The 22,825-nt window shown below is 46.3% G+C and overlaps 2 protein-coding genes across 13 annotated transcripts in view; one reads left to right on the forward strand and one right to left on the reverse strand.

The window, feature by feature from the left end:
- Positions 1-1,043, reverse strand: part of CHEK2 (checkpoint kinase 2) — a 54,921-nt gene extending 53,878 nt beyond the window's left edge. For 2 of the 9 annotated variants that reach the window (XM_054469841.2, XM_054469839.2), the window contains exon 1: positions 924-1,042. The gene's annotated coding sequence lies outside the window, so the exon portion shown is untranslated. Of the gene's footprint in view, positions 1-923 lie in introns of all 9 variants that reach the window. The other 7 variants (XM_063662678.1, XM_063662673.1, XM_054469843.2 and 4 more) reach the window with 6 other exon arrangements.
- A 120-nt stretch (positions 1,044-1,163) lies between these two features.
- HSCB (HscB mitochondrial iron-sulfur cluster cochaperone) lies at positions 1,164-21,137 on the forward strand. Of its 4 annotated transcripts, none has more exons than XM_063662680.1 (6): positions 1,164-1,486; positions 3,033-3,129; positions 3,753-3,842; positions 5,017-5,161; positions 10,537-10,584; positions 20,799-21,137. In XM_063662680.1, exons 1-6 carry the CDS (start codon positions 1,251-1,253, stop codon positions 20,900-20,902), a joined length of 720 nt encoding a protein of 239 aa, XP_063518750.1. In that variant the 5' UTR covers positions 1,164-1,250; the 3' UTR covers positions 20,903-21,137. The 4 variants fall into 4 exon arrangements, with proteins under 4 accessions (XP_063518750.1, XP_063518751.1, XP_054325822.1 ...); XM_054469845.2 differs by lacking the exon at positions 20,799-21,137 and adding an exon at positions 16,379-16,819 and having other exon boundaries at positions 1,168-1,486; XM_063662681.1 differs by lacking the exons at positions 10,537-10,584; positions 20,799-21,137 and adding an exon at positions 8,024-10,526 and having other exon boundaries at positions 1,165-1,486.
- Positions 21,138-22,825: the final 1,688 nt, after the last annotated feature.

Raw genomic sequence — 22,825 nt, forward strand, 5'->3', positions numbered from 1 at the left:
TTAGTATAGCCACTATAGAGAAGAGTATTGTGATTCCTCAAAAAATTGAAAATAGGCCGGGCGCGGTGGCTCACACCTGTAATCCCAGCACTTTGGGAGGCCAAGGCGGGTGGATCACCTGAGGTCAGGAGTTCGGGATCAGCCCGGCCAACATGGTGAAACCCCGTCTCTACTAAAAATACTAGCCGGGCATGGTGGCGGGCGGGTACCTATAATCCCAGATATTTGGGAGGCTGAGGCAGGAGAATCGCTTGAACCCAGGAGGCAGAAGTTGCAGTGAGCCCAGATCGCGCCACTGCACTCCAGCCTGGCAACAGAGAGAGACTCCGTCTCAAAAAAAAAAAAAAGGTACAGATGGTAATCATATATGTATACTTTATATCAAAAATAAATAATTTTTTAAAAAATTCCAGAGGCTTTTCAAGTGAAACACAATCTTTTTTCCAAGCAGAAAACCTAAGTCCGAAGGAGGACTGATGCCCTCCTACCCACTTCTGGCCACCTCATCCCATACACTTACTTAGGGACTTATTTAGGGACAAGCAGAACATCCTTCTACACAGCTCAGTGCGTTTCCAGTCCCTGCAGCGCTCAGTAGCTAAGACTGGCCTCTCTATAAGTATTTTAGAGATTGAACCTAAAGAATGGCAATGATTACTAACATCTATAGAACTTTTTACGAAGTAACTTCGCTCTGTTCCTTCTTATCCTGTATGTTCAGGCCTGTTTCAGCTTGTAAGTAATACGGGAAGTGAACTTCACCTCCAGGATGATCTACTAAAAAGGAAGAGAGTCGCCCACACACTCCTCCTTCAGCTCAAAAATACAGACAAAGCGAAGCTCAGGAGACTCCGCTCGCACAAAACGCTTAAGATGGGATTCGAACCACCAAACACCCAACAGAAGTTCCCCATATGACTCACCGCGTGAGCCCACCTGGAGCCGCACACTCTCCGCAGCCTCAGCCAGCAGAGTGGCGCTAAACCTGCAGATACAAACTCCACCCTCAGCCAATCAAAACCCCCTCCCCTGCCGCCGGACCAATGAGGAGCAGCAGATGTGGTCGTCAGGCGTCGCCTCAATGCTTCCTGGGAGTTGTAGTTTAGAAGGCAGAGCGGAACTTAGAACCCGGGTTCCCCTCGGGTGATCCCGCCCCCTCGACTCCCCAGCCAATCAGTAGCATTAGTCTGGTTGGACGCTCTCTTTGCTTTTCCCCACGAGTGACCACGGCTAGATAGGCCGCCGGCCAGATGTGGCGGGGGAGAGCCGGGGCTTTGCTCCGGGTGTGGGGGTTTTGGCCGACAGGGGTTCCCAGAAGGAGACCGCTAAGCTGCGATGCTGCGTCGCAGGCGGCAAGCAATTATCCCAGCTGTTGGAACTGCGGCGGCCCATGGGGCCCCGGGCGGGAGGACAGGTTCTTCTGCCCACAGTGCCGAGCGCTGCAGGCACCTGACCCCACTCGAGACTACTTCAGCCTTATGGACTGGTACGAGCGACGGTTTCGGGAAACGGGCCCGGGCGAGAGAGACGTCGGGGTCTGGCGTGCGAGAGGGGAGGACGGATCTGGCTTGCGGAAGAGAAGGCGGGACTGATGGGGGGGCGGAGGTCTAGTGAGCAGGCGTGAGAGAAATGTCTTGATTTCTCAGGAGGAAATTGAGAGGCGGGGACTGAGGGAAGCAGCGTTGAGGTGTGGAGAAGGGAGACAAACGGGACTGGAGGGGCGGGCGCTGAAGTTAGAGGAAATAGGGGGGCCGAGGCTAGAGGGGAGGGAGATTTGAGGGGCGGTACCTACGGGAAAGGGAAGGAGAAGTCGAGGGGCGGAACTTGAGGAAAGGGTACTTGAGGGGCAGGGCCTGGGAGACTGGAAGACTTTAATGAATAGGGTCAGAAAGGTTTAAAGTTGGGTTGATGTATTTAAGAAAGGACTGCAGAAGTGTGGTCCGAGATTAGGGAGTAAAGCTTGAAAAGCTTAATATTGTGGGCGAGGCCTGAGGGAAAAGTGAGAATTGGAGGGAGAGGGTCCAATAAATGGTTTTTCCCCCTGAGGCTGAGGATCTTGGAGAGACGGGGCAGTGTGGATAGAGCTGAACTGGTAAGGAAATAGGACAGACTCTGGGAGTAGAATATGAAAGGGGTTGAATTAAACCGGGAGAGACAGGGATGAAGGGACCTGGGCCGTGGAAAAGATAGGGTGGTATTAAAGAAAACATGATTCAGTCACACTTGTTCAAGTACCAGAAAAACTTTCTTCAAGACCATCTTGTAGAGGGGCCACTGCAATAGGGTCTTGCAGTTGGGGAGAGAGATTGGTCTCAACTCCAAAAACAGCATGGGCAGAAGGAAATTTGTAGCCAAGGAGCAGAGTAAACGGGATTCTGGCTAAACCGACCTAACAGGATTCTTGCTGAAGACAGGCCAGGCTGCTCAGACACCACCTAGGGGATAGTAGAGGATGAAGAATCTGATCAGAGATCTAGGATGATCAAAAATATGAGGATCGAGGATTCTAGCTAAACTGTCTTAGCAAGATTATTTGCCAAAACTGGATTTTACAAGAAAGCATACATCTGGGCCTAGGAGAAGGTTCAGAAATCTGACTAAAGTTTGGCCAGGCAAAGAATCTTTGTCTGTGTAATTTAGGAATGTCCCTTTCCCTTAACTATGGGATCTGCCCCCACCAGTCACTGAACATGTATGAGAGGCTACAGTAACACTGATCTTTAAGTTCCTCAGGCATCCCCATGTTGCTCCCACCTCGAGGTCCTTGCTCTTGCGATTCTACCTGGATATCTCTTTCCTCTGATCTTTGATTACTCATCATCATTCAGATTTCAGTTCAGTGTCATCTCTTTGTCCACTGCATCTGCTACACTCTCTGACTCTGTTCTGTGTCCCTTCGTAGGACCTACAACTTTTTGAAATTATCTGTTTATATGTTATTGCATCTTCCCCATAAGAGCAAGAACCAGGCTCATGGTAGACAAACCTTTAAATATTTGTTGCATAAATTTAATCTCCCAATTTCCTTCCAGCAACCGTTCCTTCAGAGTTGATACTGTGAAGCTCCAGCACAGGTACCAGCAACTGCAGCGTCTTGTCCACCCAGATTTCTTCAGCCAGAGGTCTCAGGTAGCTTATTGGCCAACGCCAATAATCCCCAAATATGTGTGCACACTGAGTGGCAGTAGCCTTGTGGTTATGTGATTATCAGGGACCGAGCTGGAAAATCAGCTGTGTCTGCCCCATGGCAGTCTGACCCCAGCCTGGCAGACCCAGAGCTGCCATTCACTCACAGCTTTTGTCTGACTTCCCAGATAACTTAAAACCTATCAGCTGAATGTAAAGACACCTCATCCTACACCAGTTCTACTTAACCACTTCCTTAGGTGTCTGCCCATCAGAATATTATAAAACTTTGTGGGTCCGGTGCAGTGGCTCATACCTGTAATCCCAACACTTTGGGAGGCTGAGGCAGGCAGATCACTTGAAGTCGGGAGTTCGAGACCAGCCTGGCCAACATGGTGAAACCCTGTCTCTACTAAAAATACAAATTAGCCTTGTGCAGTGACACACGCTTGTAGTCCCAGCTGCTTGGGAGGCTAAGGCAGGAGGATCACTTGAACACGGGAGGTGGAGGTTGCAGTGAACTGAGTTTGCGCCACTGCACACTCCAGTCTGGATGACTCTGTCAAAAAAAAAAAAACACTTTGTGATTTGGATGGTAATAGTACTGTCTTCATCTCCACTAACAGACTGAAAAGGACTTCTCAGAGAAGCATTCGACCCTGGTGAATGATGCCTATAAGACCCTCCTGGCTCCACTGAGCAGAGGACTGTACCTTGTAAGGTGATTTCCCAACCCTTCTGTGCATGACGTCCTGATGCTCTTTATGGCGTAGGACAGCCGCGTCCCCTTTATTCAGCAGAAGAGTGCTTGAGGTTGGGCATGGTGGCTCACACCTGTAATCCCAGCACTTTAGGAGGCTGAGATGGTCAGATCACTTCAGCCCAGGAGTTCAAGACCATCCTGGGCAACATGATGACACCCCATTTCTACAAAAAATACAAAAATTAGCTGGGCATGGTGGCATACACCTGTAGTCCCAGCTACTCTGGAAGCTGAAGCAGGAGGATCACTTGAGCCCGAGAGGTCGAGGCTGTAGTGAGCTGTGATTGTACTACTGCACCCTCTCAAAAAAAAAAAAAAAAAAAAAAAGTCCAGGGACCCAGTAGTATTTAGCCTCAGAGCACAAGTATAATTTTCTCTGTGAATATTACTTGCCTCAACTGCATTTTTTAAATTGTGATTTTCTAGCTTTTTTCTATGAATTTCAAGGATTTGATGATGGTAGCTTTTAGTTAAGAGTCATTTTCTGTTTTGTTTTTTCTTTTTCCTCTCAAGACTATCTTAAGAGGCCAGGCATAGTGGCTCGCGCCTGTAATCCCAGCACTTTGGGAGGCGAAGGCGGGTAGATCACAACATCAGGAGTTCAAGACCAGCCTGGTCAAGATGGTGAAACCCCGCCTCTACCAAAAATACAAAAAAATTAGCCGGGCGTGGTGGCGGGTGCCTGTAATCCCAGCTACTCGGGAGGCTGAGGCAGAGAATTGCTTCCCCAGGAGGCAGAGGTTGCAGTGAGCTGAGATCACGCCATTGCACTCTAGCCTGGGCAACAGAGCGAGACTTCGTCTCAAAAAAAAAAAAAAAAAAGTATCTTACAATCTAGAAAATTTTATAATTGAATAGAATCTTTACAAACATCTAGTTCAACCTCTGAGTGGAGGAATGACTACCCCAAGATCACCCCAAGGTCACATAGTTTTGGGTAGCACGAGTGGAAATCCCATCCCAGCATTTCTGTTTCAGTCCAAGCTTTTGATACCCCTTAGTCTTTCATTATCGGGACAGTTCCAGTTTTCTCTATTAGTAGTATTATTTCCTAACGGATGAGTAGGATTTACATTACTCTGCCCATAGTTTCTTCAACTTATTTTTCTTGCTTTCTGCCCCAATAGCTAAAGCTCCATGGAATAGAGATTCCTGAAAGGACAGATTATGAAATGGACAGGCAATTCCTCATGGAAATAATGGAAATCAATGAAAAACTCGCAGAAGCTGAAAGTGAAGCTGCCATGAAAGAGATTGAATCCATTGTCAAAGGTGAAAGATAAAATAGCACCAAATGTATTTCATTGCTGTTATGAACACTTGTCCACGGATAAGTGAAAAATGAGCATAAAGAGTATATAATGGCCCGGGTGCAGTGGCTCAACGCCTATAATCCCAGCACTTTGGGAGGCCAAGGCGAGTGGATCACCTGAGGTCAGGAGTTCAAGACCAGCCTGGCCAACATGGTAAAACCCTGTCTCTACTAAAAATACAAAAATTAGCCAGGTGTGGTGGCAGGCGCCTGTAGTCCTAGCTACTTGGGAGGCTGAGGCAGGAGAATGGTGTGAACCTGGGAGGCAGAGCTTGCAGTGAGTGGAGATCAGGCCACTGCACTCCAGCCTGGGCAACAGAGTGAGACTCTGTCTCAAAAAAAAAGGAAGGTTATTTATTTTAAGGAATTAGCAATCAGCTCACATAATTGTGGGAGCTGACACATCTAAAATTTATAGGGTAGGGCTGGGCGCAGTGGCTCATGCCTATAATCCCAGCATTTTGGGAGGCTGAGAAGGGCAGATCACTTGAGTCCAGGAGTTCAAGACCAGCCTGGGCAACGTGGCAAAACCCCTTCTCTAAAAAAATACAGAAAAATCAGCCAAGTGTAGGCCAGGCACAGTGGCTCACGCCTGTAATCCCAGCACTTTGGGAGACTGAGGTGGGTGGATCACCTGAGGTTGGGAGTTCGAGACCAGCCAGGCCAACATGGAGAAACCCCATCTCTACTAAAAATATAAAATTAGCCAGGCATGGTGGCGCATACCTGTAATCCCAACTACTCAGGAGGCTGAAGCAGGAGAATCGCTTGAGCTTGGGAGGCGGAGCTTGCAGTGAGCCGAGATCGTGCCGCTGCACTCCAGCCTGGGCGACAGAGCGAGACTCCGTCTCAAAAAAAAAAAATCTGCCAAGCGTGGAGGTGCGCACTTGTGGTCCCAGCTGTTCGGGAGGATGAGGTGGGAGAATCATCTGAGCCCGGGAGGCAGAGGTTGCAGTGAGCTGAGATCACGCCACTGTACTCCAGCCTGAGTGACAAGAGTGAGACCCTGTCACAAAAAAAAAAAATAAAATCTATAGGGGTAGATAAGCAGGCTGAAAGTCTAGGTAGGATTTCTATGTTACAGTCTTGATACAGAATTCCTTCCCAGAAAACCTGTTTTTGCACTTAATGCCTCTACTTCATTGGATGAGGCCCACCCACATTATGTAGGGTAACATCCGTTACTTAAAGTCAACTGATTATAAATGTTAATTACATCTACGAATACCTTCACAGGATCATCTAAACTAGTTGGTTTTTGTTTTTTTGAGACATGGTCTCACTCTGTCACCCAGGTTGGAGCACAGTGGTGCAGTCACAGCTCACTGCAGCCTTGACCCATGAGCTCAAGCAATCCTCTCACCTCAGCCTCTTGGATAGCTGGGACTACAGGCGTGTATCACCACGCCTGGCTAATTTTTTGTGTCTTTTATAGAGATGGGGTTTTGCCATGTTGCCCAGGCTGGCTTCAAACTCCTGGGTTCAAAGCGATCCACCTGCCTCAGTCTCCCAAAATGCTGGGATTACAGGCGTGATTTAATGTACCTGGCATATATTCGTGTTTGATCAAACAACTGGGCACCATAGCCTAGCCAAGTTGATATATAAAATTAACCATTCCACATAGAAAAGATTCCAAGGTTCTCTGTTAGACTATATTCAGTTATGTACTTTCACAAATATTTGTAATGTACTACAAATGTCAGGCACTGTGCATGACACTGAGGATACATAATGGAACGAGAAAGACTGTGCCTTCTTGGAGTTTATATATGTCAACTGTGCCCAAAATGGAATTCCCAGGTGAATCCACTCCCCACCTTTCCCCCCAAAAAAAATCTGTTCCTCTTAGGCTGGGCACAGTGGCTCACGCCTGTAATCCCAGCACTTTGGGAGGCCGAGGCAGGCGGATCACGAGGTCAGGAGATCAAGACCATCCTGGCTAACATCATGAAACCCCGTCTCTACTAAAAATACAAAAAATTAGCCAGGCGTGTTGGCACGCGCCTGTAGTCCCAGCTACTCGGGAAGCTGAGGCAGGAGAATCGCTTGAACCCGGGAGGCGGAGGTTGCAGTGAGCCGAGATCGTGCCGCTGCACTCCAGCCTGGGTGACAGAGTGAGACTCCGAATAAAAAATAATAATAATCTGTTCCTCTTCCAGTGTTCCCTAAGAGAGTGACACCAGTTGCACAAGTGTAAATTTTGAGGAGGCCTTAACAACCTTCTTCTTCCTTATGCCCATAGTCAATCTATTATGTCTGAAAGAGCTGACTTAAATTTGCCTCAAATTCATCCACCCATCTCTACTTTCACTGCCACCAGCCTTTTCCTAGCTACCATTCACTCTCACCTGGACAACTGCAGTAGCTTTTCACTGGTCTGTGCGTACCTTCAGGCCCCATCTAACAAATCCCTTCACTGTCACTGGAATCTTTTTTGAAACCCAAGTCTTTTTTTTTTTTTTTTTTTTTTTTTTTTTTTTGAGACAGAGTCTTGCTCTGTCGCCCAGGCTGGAGTGCAGTGGCATGATCTCGGCTCACTGCAACCTCCGCCTCCCAGGTTCAAGCTATTCTCCTGCCTCTGCCTCCCGAGTAGCTGGGACTACAGGTGCGTGCCACCATGCTTGGCTAATTTTTCTATTTTTTTTAAGTAGTGACGGGGTTTTACCATGTTGCCCAGGCTGGTCTCAAACTCCTGACCTCAGGTGATCCATCCATCTCAGCCTCCCAAAGTGCTGGGATTACAGGTGTGAGCCACCAAGCCCAGCCAAAACCCAAATCTAATCACTACTCTTGATTAGAGTATTTTTTAAATTGACCAGGTGTGATGGCTTATGCCTGTAATCCAAGCACTTTGGGAAGCTGAAGTGGAAGGATCACTTGAGCCCAGGAGTTCAAGACTAGCCTGGTCAACATAGCAAGACCCCATCTCCATAAAAAATTTAAAAATTTTTTATTTAAATTGACCAGGTGTGATGGCTTACGCCTGTAATCCAAGCACTTTGAGAAGCTGAAGTGGAAGGATCACTTGAGCCCAGGAGTTCAAGACTAGCCTGGTCAACATAGCAAGACCCCATCTCCATAAAAAATTTAAAAATTAACCAGATATGGTGGCTCATGCCTATACTCCCAGCTACTCGAGAGGCTGAAGCAGAAGGATCACTTGAGCCAGGAGGTGGAGACTGCAGTGAACCGTGTTTACACTATTGCACTCCAGCTTCAGCAACAGAGCGAAAACACGTCTCAAAAAAAAAAACAAAAAAACTTTTAAGTGGCTTCTCACTGCTCTAAAACTCTTTAGCATCCCTTACAGGCCCTGGATGCCGTGGCCTCTGCTTCTCTCTGTTTTGCCTTCTCCACTCCAGCCACAATGACCACTTCCAGTTCCTCATCTATACTGGGCACCCTCCTACCCTAGGGCCTGTTGCTTCTGCCTGAAACCCTCCTCTCCTCCACCCCATTTAAGTTAACCCCTCCTTCTTCAGATCTGAAGGCAATCATCACTTCCTCAGAGAAGCCCTTTTTAAGCTATCTATTAGTAGCGGCTATTTCTTTTGTAGGACTAATCACAGTTATAACTTTACTGTTCTATGTGACATTAATTGATCAATATCAGCCTCCCTCATTAGACTGGAAGTTCTGCAGGAGAAATCATGTCTACTTTTTGCTTCCCTCACATCCTCAGCTCACAGAAAAGTACTTATAGTTTAAAAGGAACTTGGTAAGTATTTACTAAATGAGCAAACAATAATGAGAAAAGACGTTTAAAGCAGTAATATAGAATTTGTGGTGAGGGGACTGTCAGCTGGAGATACGTTGACAGCATTAGGGCTGGGTTATAGAGATAAGAGAAACTCAGGATTTGCAGTCAGTGGGCTCAGCTGCCCAATTTTAGATAGCAGGGCAGCATGAAGGTCTGGAGTGAGAGCAGCGTGCTACTGACTTTGTGTGACCTTGAACAAATGACTTCATTTCTCTAAGCCTCAATTTCCTCATCTGTAAATGGAGATAATATTAGTACTGGTTGTTGTGGGGATCAAGTTAAATGAGATAAAGCATGTAAAAGCATGTATTTTAGGCCAGGTGTGGTGGCTTATGCCTATAATCCCATTACTTTGGGAGGCTGAGATGGGCAGATTACCTAAGGTCAGGAGTTCAAGACCACCCTGACCAACATGGCAAAACCCTGTCTGTACTAAAAATACAAAATTAGCCAGGCATGGTGGCGCACACCTATAATCCCAGCAACTTCAGAGGCTGAGGCAGGAGAATTGCTTGAACCCAGGAGGCAGAGGTTGCAGTGAGCCGAAATCGCACCATTGCACTACAGCCTGGGCAACAAGAGCGAAACTCCGTCTCAAAAAAAAAAAAAACACTTATTCTAGCCCTGTAGTAAACATTTGACTTTGAGCAGCTCACTGACCTTAATTTAGGTTAATTCCTAAATTTTCTCCTACCAGGTATCTGCTATGGCCCAGGTAAAATGAATGTTCAAGGGCATAGAGCTAGTTAATTTTAGGGTCAGGGCTTAAGAACCTCCAGGTTCCTAGTCTGTTGTTCTTTTGTGGACACCACACTGCTACCTGAGAGATGAGTTTCAAACACCGGACTGGGAATCAAGTGACTTGGATTCTGTTCCCAGCTCTTCCACTCATCATCCATGGGACAATTCCCCTAATACCTGTCATTTCCTACCTTAGGGATATAATGTATTTGACAGTGCTTCGAAAGACGACACCGTATAAATGACTGACACTATTTATATCTGGAAAATGAGATTACTGGAAAATTCCTCATTTTCTAACAAGGAAACAAGAAATATGAGATAGCTGCTGCTTTATTTTGTTTGGCATCTTCTCTCTTATGACACAACAGGATGTAAATGTTTTCATTTTCCTGAGAGGCTATACAGTTTGCAAGTGGTTGCCGGAAACACTCAGTAATGCTTTACTGATAGGTGTTCCCAGCATGTTAATGTTCACCTTGCTGAAATGTCGAAGACCCAAACTGTTTCGTGGGTATAATCAAAGTATATCCTTGTTTGTTTGTTTGTTTGTTTGTTTTACTGATTCTATAGCCATTTTATAAGCCTTGGTGATTGCTCCTTAGACCTTTCATGGGTAGAAAAACAGTGTTATTAGGGTCAACCAGAGTTGTGCTAAACAGCAGCTGCCATCATGGTACACACAGAGACAAAGGTTATGAAGCCTTACCCTTGAATACAAACTTCCTCCTTTGTTGTGTTCAAACCAGCATGATTACAAAGTTTAAGTATTGTCTTCATATTATGAGTCTGTTTCAATGGAAAAATTAACAGAATGGTTTTCTTTTTCAGCTAAACAGAAAGAATTTACTGACAATGTGAGCAGTGCTTTTGAACAAGGTACTTTCTTTTCTTGACTTTCTTAAATATGGAAAGAAATTTCAAGCACTGAGGCATAGCCATTCATTCAATAACTAGCTATTATATACCTTCCTATGATAGCTATATAGGGAGATATGAAATACTTATGAGTCTACATTTCTGCCTTTAAAAAAATGCCTTTAAGAATCTACATTTCTGGCCGGGCACAGTAGCTAATGTCTGTAATCCCAACACTTTGGGAGGCCAAGGCGGGCAGATCACGAAGTCAGGAGATTGAGACCATCCTGGCTAACACGGTGAAACTCTGTCTCTACTAAAAATACAAAAATTAACTCGGTGTGGTGGCACAACACCTGTAGTCCCAGCTACTTGGGAGGCTGAGGCAGGAGAATCACTTGAACCAGGGAGGCGGAAGTTGCAGTGAGCTGAGATCGTGCCACTGCACGCCAGCCTGAGCGACAGAGCGACACTCCATCTCAAAAAAAAAAGAATCAACATTTCTGCCTTTCTAGAGAAACAAACTATATCAAAAAAGTGATCCGGGAACGGTGACTCATGCCTGTTATCCCAACACTTTGGGAGGGTGAGGTGGGCAGATCACTTGAGGTTAGGGGTTTGAGACCAGCCTGGCCAACATGGTAAAACTCCAGCTCTACTAAAAATACAAAAATTAGCTGAGTGTGGTGGCGTGTGCCTACAGTCCCAGCTACTCAACAGGCTGAGGCAGGAGAATTGCTTGAACCAGGGAGGCTGAGGTTGCAGTGAGCCAAGATCATGCCACTGCACTCCAGCCTGGGCAACAAAGCGAGACTCCCTCTCAAAACAAACAAAAAAAATACCTAAAGGAGGAATGAAGCTATTCTCAGGCAAATAAAAATTGAGGGAATTTGGGCTGTGCACGGTGGCTGACACTTGTAATCCCAACACTTTGGGAGGCCGAGGCGGGTGGATCAAGAGGTCAAGAGATCAAGACCATCCGGCCAACATGGTGAAACCCCATCTCTACTAAAAATACAAAACTAGCCAGGCGCAGTGGTGCGCCTATAATCCCAGCTACTCGAGAGGCTGAGGCAGGAGAATTGTTTGAACCCGGGAGGCGGAGGTTGCAGTAAACCAAGATCATGCCACTGCATTCCAGCCTGGTGACAGAGCAAGACTTTGTCTCAAAAAAAAAAAAAAACTGGGCCAGGTGTGGTGATTCATGCCTGTAATCCCAGCACTTTGAGAGGCTGAGGCTGGCAGATCACAAGGTCAGGAGATTGAGAACATCCTGGCTAACACAGTGAAACCCTGTCTCTACTAAAAATACAAAAAATTTTCTGGGCCTGGTGGTGGCCGTCTGTAGTCCCAGCTACTCGGGAGGCTGAGGCGGAAGAATGGCGTGAACCCGGGAGGCGGAGCTTGCAGTGAGCAGAGATGGGGCCACTGCACTCCAGCCTGGGTGAGAGAGCGAGACTCTGTCTCAAAAAAAAAAAAAAAAAGGAAATTTGTTGACAGGAGACCCGCTTTGTAAAAAAAAAATGTTAAAAGAATTGATTGGCTAGGCGTAGTGGCTCACGCCTGTAATCCCCACATTTTGACATTTTGAGAGGCCAAGGTGGGCAGATCACAAGGTCAGGAGTTCGAGACCAGCCTGACAAACATGGTGAAACCCCGTCTCTACTAAAAATACAAAAACTAGCCGGGCATGGTGGTGCTCGCCTGTAATCCCAGCTACTCAGAAGGCTGAGGCAGAGGAATGGCTTGATCCCGGAAGTCGGAGGTTGCAGTGAGCCGAGATCACGCCAGTGCACTCCAACCTGGGTGACAGAATGAGACGCCATCTCAAAAAAAAAAAAAAAAAATTATTTAGAGTGGAGGAAATTTATCAGAAACTTGGGTCTACATAACGAAAGGAAGACCATTGGAGAAAGGAATAAGTAAATGCAAAATCAAAACTTTCATTTTTTTTAATTGATCTAACAAAGTGTTTTCAAAATAATAAAAGCAACAATAGGCCAGGCGCGGTGGCTCACATCTGTAATCCCAGCACTTTGGGAGGCTGAGGCAGGCGGATCATTTGAGGTCCGGAGTTGGAAACCTGCCTGGCCAACATGGTAAAACCTCATCTCTACTAAAAATACAAAAAAATTAGGGCGGCATGGTGGCGGGCGCCTGTAATCCCAGCTACTCAGGAGGCTGAGGCAGGAAAATCGCTTGAACCCAGGAGACAGATGTTGCAGTGAGCTGAGATCACGCCATTGCACTCCAGCCTGGGCGACGAGAAAAACTCCAACTCAAAAAAAAAGGATAGAAATCCTGACACCAGCCGGGCACAGTGGCTAACGCCTGTAATCCCAGCACTTTGGGAGGCCGAGGCGGGTGGATCACGAGGTCAGGAGATCGATACCATCCTGGCTAACATGGTGAAACCCCGTCTCTACTAAATATACAAAAAGCCAGGCGTGGTAGCGGGCACCTGTAGTCTCAGCTACTCGGGAGGCTGAGGCAGGAGAATGGCATGAACTTGGGAGGTGGAGCTTGCAGTGAGTGGAGATCACCTCACTGCACTCCAGCCTAGGTGACAGAGTGAGACTCCATCTCAAAAAAAAAAAAGAAAGAAATTCTGACACAGGGCCGGGTGCGGTGGCTCACGCCTGTAATCCCAGCACTTTGGGAGGCCAAGGTTGGCGGATCACAAGGTCAAGAGTTCTAGACCAGCCTGGCCAACATGGTGAAACCCCATCTCTGAAAAACTAGCTGGGTGTGGTGGCAAATGCCTGTAATCCCAGCTACTCAGGAGGCTGAGGCAGGAGAATCGCTTGAAACTGGAAGGTGGAGTTTGCAGTGAGCCGAGATCGTGCCACTGCACTCCTGACTGGGCAACAAGAGCGAAACTCCATCTCAAAAAAAAAAAAGAAATTCTGACACAGGCTCCAACATGGATGAACCTTGAGGACATTGTACTATGTGAAATGTCAGTCACAAAAGGACAAATACTATATAATTCCACTTATATGAGGTACCTGTGGTAGTCAGATTCATAGAGAAAGTGGAATGGTGGTTGTGGGGGGATAGAGTCAGGAAGAGGAAAATAGAGAGTTATTTCATAAGTAGAGAGCTTCAGTTTTGCAAGATGAAAAGAGTTCTGTGGAAGGCCAGGCGCAGTGGCTCCCACCTGTAATCCCAGCACTTTGAGAGGCTGAGGCAGACAGATCATCTGAGGGCAGGAATTTGAGACCAGCCTCAACAACATGGTGAAACCCTGTCTTTACTGAAAAGACAAAAATTAGCCAGGTGTGATGATGCATGCCTGTAATCCCAGCTACTTGGGAGTCTGAGGCACAAGAATCACTTGAACCCAGGAGGTGGAGGCTGCAGTGAGCCAAGATCATGCCACTGCATTCCAGCCTGGGCAACAAAGCAAGACTCTATCTCAAAAAATAAAAATTAAAAAAAAAAAGTTATGTGGATGGATGGTGGTGATGCTTGCCCAACAATGTGAATGTACTTAATGTCATTGAACTGTACACTTAGAAATGGCTAACATGATGAATTTTATGTCATGTGTTACTACAACTTAATTTTTTTTTTCTTTTTTTTTTGAGATTGAGTTTTGCTCTTTTGCCCAGGCTGGAGTACAGTGACACGATCTCAGCTCACTGCAACCAGAGCCTTTCGGTTTCAAGTGATTCTCTTGCCTCAGCCTCCCAAGTAGCTGCGATTACAGGAGCCTGCCACCACACCCGGCTAATTTTTGTATTTTTAGTAGAGATGGGATTTCACCATGTTGGCCAGGCTGGTCTTGAACTCCTGACCTCGTGATCCGCCCGCCTCGGCCTCCCAAAGTGTTGGGATTACAGGCGTGAGCCACCGCACCTAGTCCTAAAATTTTTTGAATACAAAAAATATGTTAAATAGGACAGGCGCGGTGGCTCACGCCTGTAATAGCACTTTGGGAGGCGGAGGCGGGCGGATCACGAGGTCAGGAGATCGAGACCATCCTGGCTAAGACGGTGAAACCCCGTCTCTACTAAAAATACAAAAAATTAGCTGGGCGCGGTGGCGGGCGCCTGTAGTCCCAGCTACTCAGGAGGCTGAGGCAGGAGAATGGCATGGACCCGGGAGGCGGAGCTTGCAGTGAGCCAAGATTGTGCCACTGCACCCCGGCCTGGGCGACAGAGCAAGACTGCATCTCAAAACAAAAAAATATGTTAAATAAATTAAATTGAGAAATGAAATACGACCAAGGCCTTCCAAGTCCCTGGTTGACATTTTGCCATTACATCTCCTTTCAACAGTAACCACTCTCCTGAATTTTGTGTTACTCATTCCCTTGCTTTTCTTGATAGTTTTAACCATATCTGTACATAATAGTATATTATTTAGTCTCGCATATTTTTCTTTATATAAAATATATCCTTATGTGACTTTTTTGCTTAATATTTTATTTTTGGAGTCATCTGGAATGATGCAAATGGTTATAACATATCTTCATTTTAGCACTCTTCACATTGTGTTTTACTTATCTAAGTCAGGGTTTCTCAACCTTGGCACTACAGATATTGTAAGCCAGATAATTCTTCGTTTGGGGGAGCTGTCCTGAGTTCTATAAGATGATTATTAGCAGCATCCCTGGCCTGTACCCACCAGATGTCAGTACTACCTCCCAGCTGTGACAACAAAAAATATCTCCAGACATTGCCAGATGTCCCCATGGGGGCAAAATCATCCCCAATTGAAAATCACTGGTCTGGCCAGGCATGGTGGCTCACACCTATAATCCCAGCACTTTGGGAGTCCAAGGCAGGCGGATCATTTGAGATCAGGAGTTTGAGAGCAGCCACGGCCAACATGGTGAAACCCTGCCTCTATTAAAAATACAAAATTGGCCAGGCATGGTGGCGCACATCCTGTAGTACCAGCTACTCTGGAGACTGAGGCATGAGTATTGGTTGAACCTAGGAGGCGGAGGTTGAAGTGAGCTGAGATCACGCCACTGTACTCCGGCATGGGCAACAGACTGAGGCTCCATCTCACAAAAAAAAAAAAAAAAGGAAAATAAAAAGGAAAATCACTGGTCTAAGGGTGTCTTTCTTGGGAACTGTAAGCCCCTGAGGGTATCTTTGTGCCTCAGCACCTGGCATAGAGGAAGCATTCAGTGCTTTCATATCCTCAGTATACCACCACATGTGTTAGGGAGAAACTTAAAACACAACCCCCCACCCTTTTTTTTTTTTTTTTTTAAAGAGACAGGGTCTCACCCTGTCGCCCAGGTTGAAGTACAGTGGCACAGTCATAGCTCAGTGCAACCTCAAACTCCTGGGCTCAAGGGATCCTCCCACCTCAGCCTCCCAAGTAGCCAGGACTACAGGCATGTGCCACCATGCCCGGCTAATTTTTTATTTTATTTTTTATTTTTTATTTTTGGTAGAGACAGGGTCTTGCTTTGTTGTCCAGGCTGGTCTTCAATTCCTGGGCTCAAGCCATCCTCCCGCCTCAGCCTCGCAAAATGCTGGGATAGCAGGTATAAGCTCCTGCATCTAGCTTCCACCACCCATTTATTACTTGGCACTGTCCTGAAGAGAATCAACTTCTCTAATTTATGTGAATCCTGTACACATGCTCTTACACAACTCCCGCCCCATTTGGTTTATCCCTGTGTCTCCTTAACAATCCAGATGTTCTCCCTCTTCGTTGCTCAGTCTTACTGAGGAATTGATGAGCCCTCCGGACCCCACAGCTCCACTTATATATGGCTGCCCTAGTCATCAGAGTTGGTTTTATTCTTGCTTGAAATGAAGCCTGACTTCAGTGTCTCTGTCTATTTCAGATGACTTTGAAGAAGCCAAGGAAATTTTGACAAAGATGAGATACTTTTCAAATATAGAAGAAAAGATCAAGTTAAAGAAGATTCCCCTTTAATTGTGGATAGTTTAAAGTTTAAAAAATAAAGTTCTTGCTGGGCACAGTGGCTCACACCTGTAATTCCAGCACTTTGGGAGGCTGAGGTGGGTGGATGACAAGGTCAGGAGTTCAAGACCAGCTTGGCCAACATACTGAAACCTCATCTCTGCTAAAAATACAAAAATTAGCCGGGCATGGTGGCGCGTGCCTGTAGTCCCAGCTACTCGGTAGGCCAAGGCAGGAGAATCGCTTAAACCCGTGAGGTGGAGGTTGCAGTGAGCAGAGATCACGCCACTGCACTCCAGCTTGGGCAATAAAGTGAGACTTAATCTCCATAAATAAATAAATGAAAAATAAAATTCTTGTATATTTCTTTTCTGGCTTCTGGTAATTGGGAATAGAGAAGCTTTAACCGTTTATATCATCTTAATTAAGCCTATGGCTCAAGCATTAGTGGATGGCAAAGTTTGTCATGTGGGAAGAAACACAGCCTAGTCAGAGCTTGGGTGGTCAGTTCTTCATCTGATACTTGATACAATATGACCCCAATGTAGGCTAATGGATGAAGAGGTGGAGATGGGGCCAATTTGATGCCCTACAAAGAGGAATCCAAAAACTTTTTTCTGCAAAGGGCCTGGTAGTGAATATTTTCAACTTTGTGGACTATATCAAGGGTCCCCAACCTGTTAGGAACTGGACCTCACAGCAGGAGGTGAGTGGCAAGTGAGCGAACAAGGGAGCATTACCACCTGAGCTCCGTTTCCTGTCAGATCCGCTATGGCCTTAGATTCTCAAAGGAACATGAACCCTATTGTGAACTGCACATGTGAGGGTTCTAAGTTGCATGCTCCTTGTGAGAATCTAATGCCTGATGATCTGAGGTGGAATAGTTTCATCCCAAAACCATCCTCCGGCACCATCCCCATCCATGGAAAAACAGTCTTCCATGAAACCACTTCCTGGTGCCAAAAAGGCTGGGGACTGCTGGACTATGTGGTCTCTGTTGTAACTGCTGTTCTGCCATTGTGACACAAAATCAGCATAGACAATATGAAAACAAATGGACAGGGCTGTGTGCCAGTCAAACGTCACAAAACAGGTGATGAGCCAGATTTGGCCATGGCTCTGCCAACCTCTGCCCAAGAGCCACAACTTCCTAATGGCATGACCCTCCTCCCTAAGATAGGTAGTCCCCTTTGGTACTGTGGCCTTGGGGCATTCTGTTTGCTAACAAGCAAGGCTGCCTAAGGGTCTCTTTGGTCTAAATTTCAAATTGTAGATAATATTATAAAGAATTAATCTGGTATTAGGCCAGGTGTGGTGGCTCATGCCTGTAATCCCTGCACTTTGGGAGGCCGAGGCAGATATATTACCTGAGGTCAAGAGTTCGAGACCAGCCTGGCCAACATGATGAAACCCCATCTCTACTGAAAATACAAAAAATTAGCTGGGCATGGTGGTGTGTGCCTATAATCCCAGCTACTCAGGAGGCTGAGGCAGGAGAATCGCTTGAACCCAGGAGGCAGAGGTTGCAGGGAACCGAGGTTGCGCCACTGCACTCCAGCCTGGGCAACAAGAGGAAAAAACTCCATCTTAAAAAAAAAAAAAAGAATCTGGTATTAAGCACTAACCACATTTTCTGCTCCATCTTAGTGGAGTGGAGCAGTTGTGATTACTCTCTGGACAGTTGATGCACTTGTCACTATTTCCATGCTCTTCTAATTCAGCCCAGTGCAGCTCTACTTCCCCTTCTGTATCTTTGGAAATTCAGTTTAAGTTCTTGATCCCCTTCCAGAAAAACAAACAAACAAAAAAAACACTTAAAAAGTATCTGGATCAGGGAAAATTTAAATAGCAAACAGAAAATTCTGATTAAAAAATTCCAACAAGGCCGGGCGCAGTGGCTCATGCCTGTAATCCCACCACTTTGGAAGACCGAGGCAGGCGGATCACCTGAGGTTGGGAGTTCAAGACCAGTCTGACCAGCATGGAAAAACCCCGTCTCTACTAAAAATAAAAATAAAAAATTAGCCGGGTGTGGTGGTGCATGCCTGTAATCCCAGCTACTTGGGAGGCTGAGGCAGGAGAATCGATTGAACCCGGGAGGTGGAGGTTGCAGTCAGCCGAGATCGTGCCTCTGCACTCCAACCTAGGCAACAGAACGAGACTCTGTCTCAAAAATAAAAATTAAAAAAAAATTTAAAAATTCCAAGAAACAACATTTTAACTCTGGAGATAATTGCCTGTTTATAATTGGAAAAAAGACAGGGAGTCTGAACCAAAGTTTAAATACTACTCCAAGAACTTGAAACTGTAGCTCCTTTGCAGTTTCTTTTTTTTTTTGAGACAGAATCTTGCTATTTTCACCCAGGCTAGAGCTCACTGCAAGCCCCGCCTCCAGGGTTCAAGTGATTCTCCTGCCTCAGCCTCCCAAGTAGCTGGGATTACAGGCACCTGCCACCATGCCTGGCCATTTTTTTGTATTTTCAGTAGAGATGGGGTTTCACCATGTTGGCCAGGCTGGTCTCGAACTCCTGACCTCAGGTGTTCCACCTGCCTCAGCCTCCCAAACTGCTGGGATTACAGGCATGAGCCACCATCCCAGTTTCTTATCCTTGTTGAAAAATGTGTATCTTGTGAATCCCGAACCAGTTATACTCAGTTAACATTTTATAATTCACTGATCTTTAGAAGGCAAAGTAACCACAGCAGCTGTCGGGCTTAATGATACTTGGGAACATCAGTACAATTCCAACCCCTCACAATATACTACGAGAATGAATTGTCTGAAAACACACCAGGAGTCCTTTAAGTAAATAATTACAATGCAAGCATATGTCCTCATTAAATTGGGTGCTTCTGCAAAAAAAAGGAGGAAATGAGGGTTTGAAATACTTGTGTAGACAATCTTCATTCCTTCTTCAGAACAATCATCAGGACCAAAACAATCTGACCACAAAAATAAATCAGATCAACATTGCCACATCTTTGGAGGAACTTCAAAGAAACTTTCCCTTACCTGTTACCATCAGCTGGAAAGGCTGCAGGGCCTCCCAACAAACTATGTCTGATTTGGGGAATAAATTAAAAAGACATTATTTCTGAGTCATGGCTTCTGAGGTGAGTGGGCTTACTTTTTTCTCCCCTCTCTTCCAAATTCTTTCCCTTCTCATCTGAAGTTTAACTGCACTTCTAAATCCAGGAACCCTTACAAGTGTTCCCTAACAAAGCCCTGTGGGAGGTATGCTAATAGACGGCTGAAAAGTTGGCAGCCCAATTTGGTTTAAAGTTTCAGACCAACAATTGAAGCAAATGAAGCACCTCCTGCCCGCCCTCCCCAACACACACAGGCACACACACACAGTTCCCAATATAGTGTCAGAACAAATCAGAGGTTTCAACTAATTTGTGACTATGTCTTCCCAGAGTTTGGTGTCAGACAGTGCTCGTGTTGTGAACTGAATGATTTTGTCCCCCAAAATTCATACGTTGCAGTTCTGGCGCCTCTAAGGAAGTAATTAAGATTCTACAAGACAGGAAGAGAAACTGAAAGTGACCATGCTGGTACCTTGAGCTTGGACTGCAGCCTCCAAAACTGTGAGAAAATAAATTGCTGTTATTTAAGCTACCTAATACCTGGGTTTAAGTCCCAGTTCCCCTACTTATTTTCCATCTGTATATTTTTTTCAAGATGGAGTCTCGCTCTGTCGCCCAGGCTGGAGTGCAGTAGCGCCATCTTGGTTCACTGCAACCTCCACCTCCCGGGTTCAAGCTATTCTCCTGCCTAAGCCTACTAAGTAGCTGGGATTACAGGCGCCCGCCACTATGCCTGGCTAATTTTTTTTTTTTTTTTTTTTTTTTTTTTTTTGTATTTTTAGTAGAGACGGGGTTTCACTATGTCGGCTGGGCTGGTCTCGATCTCCTGACCTCGTGATCCGCCCACCTCAGCCTTCCAAAATGCTGGGATTACAGGCATGAGCCACTGCACCTGGCTGCTGTTGAGAGACAGGACTAGCTGGATTTCCTAGGCTAAGAATCCCTAAGCCTAGCTGGGAAGGTGACTACATCCACCTTTAAACATGGGGCTTGCAATTTAGCTCACACCCGACCAATAGAGAGCTCACTAAAATGCTAATTAGGCAAAAACAGGAGGTAAAGAAATAGCCAATCATCTATTGCCTGAGAGCACAGCAGGAGAGACAAGGATCAGGATATAAACCTAGGCATTCGAGCCGGCAACGGCAACCCCCTTTGGGTCCCCTCCCCTTATATGGGAGCTCTGTTTTCACTTTATTTCAGTCTACTGAATCTTGCAACTGCACTCTTCTGGTCCATGTTTGTTGCAGCTCGAGCTGAGCTTTCCATCCACCACTGCTGTTTTGCTGCCATCCCAGACCCGCTGCTGACTTCCATCCCTCCGGATCCAGCAGGGTGTCCTCTGTGCTCCTGATCCAGCGGGGCGCCCATTGCCGCTCCCGATCGGGCTAAAAGCTTGCCATTGTTCCTGCACAGCTAAGTGCCTGGGTTCGTCCTAATCGAGCTGAACACTAGTCACTGGGTTCCACGGTTCTCTTCCATGACCCACAACTTCTAATAGAGCTATAACACTCACCACATGGCCCAAGATTCCATTCCTTGGAATCCGTGAGGCCAAGAACCCCAGGTCAGAGAACACGAGGCTTGCCACCATCTTGGAAGTGGCCCGCCACCATTTTGGAAGTGGCCCACCACCATCTTGGGAGCTCTGGGAGCAAGGACCCCCGGTAACACTGTCATCTGTATTTTGTTTGTTTTTGAGAAAGGGTCTGGTCTGGCTCTGTCATCCAGGCTGGAGTGCAGTGGTGCCATCTCAGCTCACTGCAGCCTTAACCTCCCAGGCTCAATCAATCCTCCCACCTCAACCTCCCAAGTAGTTGGGACCACAGGTGGGCACCACCATGCCTGGCTAATTTTTTAATTTTTTGTAGAGATGGGGGTCTCTCTACATTGCCCAGGCTGGTCTCAAACTCCTGGGCTAAAGCTATCTACCCACCTTGGCCTCCCAAAGTGCTGGGAATGCAGGGGTGAGCCACCATGCCCAGCGTCCTCATCTTATTTACTTATTTAAGACAACATCTGGCTCTGTTGCCCAATCTGGAGCGCAGTGGCATGATCTCGGCTCACTGCAACCTCCACTTCCCAGGCTCAAGCCATCCTTTTGCTTCAGCCTTCCAAGTATCTGGGACTACAGGCATGCACCACCATGCTCGGCTAATTTTTGTATGTTTTGTAGAGACAGGGTTTTGCCATGTTGCCCAGGCTGGTCTCAAACTCATGAGCTCTAGTGATCTGCCCGCCTCGGTGGCCTCTCAAAGTGTTGGGATTACAGGCATGAGCCACTGTGCCTGGACATGGCCTCCTGATCTTTAAAAGGGTAATAATAGTACCTATCTCACAGTGTCGTTGTGAAGATTGAGTGAAATAAATTATCTATGCAAATTGCTTAGCAGGGTGCATGGCACATGGAACTCAGAGATAATAGTTTCTTTTTTTACTTTCAATTATAATTACTACTTTTATTATTTTTATTGGGAAACAAAATCATGCCTTTCATTGCACCATAAATACATTCTTTCAACAAAATTCCAAGCACCTACTTTGTGTAAGAGACCACTTAGCCCTGAGAGAGAGAGAACAGTCAGATGCTTCCTGTATATTTGGGGAAATCACTTTTCACCAAAAACAAAACAATAATAAAAGTTCTGGGCTGGGCCAGGTGTGGTGGCTCATGCCTGTAATCCCAGAACTTTGGGAGGCAGAAGCGGGTGGATCACTTGAGGTCAGGAGTTCGAGACCAGCTTGGCCAACATGTTGAAACCCCATCTCTACTAAAAATACAAAAATTAGCCAGGTGTGGTGGCGTGCGCCTGTAATCCCAGCTACTTGGGAGGCTGAGGCAGGAGAATCACTTGAACCTGGGAGGTGGAGGTTGCAGTGAGCTGAGATCACCCCACTGAACTCCAACTTGGCAACAGAGTGAGACTCCATTTAAAAAAAAAGTTCTGGACTGGGTATGGTGACTCACACCTGTAATCCCAGCACTTTGGGAGGCCAAGTGGGAGGATCACTTTAGCCCAGGAGTTCAAGACCAGCCTGGGCAACATAGTGAGACCCCATCTCTACAAAAAATGTTAAAAATTAGCCGGGTGTGTTGGCAGCCTATGGTCCCAAGCTACTGAAGTGGGAAGATTGCTTGAGCCCAGGAGTTTGAGGCTGCAGTGTGCTATGAACATGCCACTATACTCCAGCCTGGGCAACAGAGTAAGACCCTGCCTGGAAAAAAAAAAAAAGTTCCCATTTGCTTCATAGTTACCATATGCCAGGGAATATGTGC

This window comes from Pongo pygmaeus, chromosome 23, assembly GCF_028885625.2.
Source record: "Pongo pygmaeus isolate AG05252 chromosome 23, NHGRI_mPonPyg2-v2.0_pri, whole genome shotgun sequence".
Classification (NCBI taxonomy): domain Eukaryota; kingdom Metazoa; phylum Chordata; class Mammalia; order Primates; family Hominidae; genus Pongo; species Pongo pygmaeus.

Bases quoted from the DNA above. Each gene is read 5' to 3' on its own strand.
- HSCB (XM_063662680.1), top strand. From the start codon at position 1,251: ATGTGGCGGGGGAGAGCCGGGGCTTTGCTCCGGGTGTGGGGGTTTTGG. The intron at 3,843-5,016 runs GTAAGGTGATTT...CTGCCCCAATAG, and splicing joins TGAGCAGAGGACTGTACCTT to CTAAAGCTCCATGGAATAGA. The intron at 5,162-10,536 runs GTGAAAGATAAA...TTTCTTTTTCAG, and splicing joins GATTGAATCCATTGTCAAAG to CTAAACAGAAAGAATTTACT.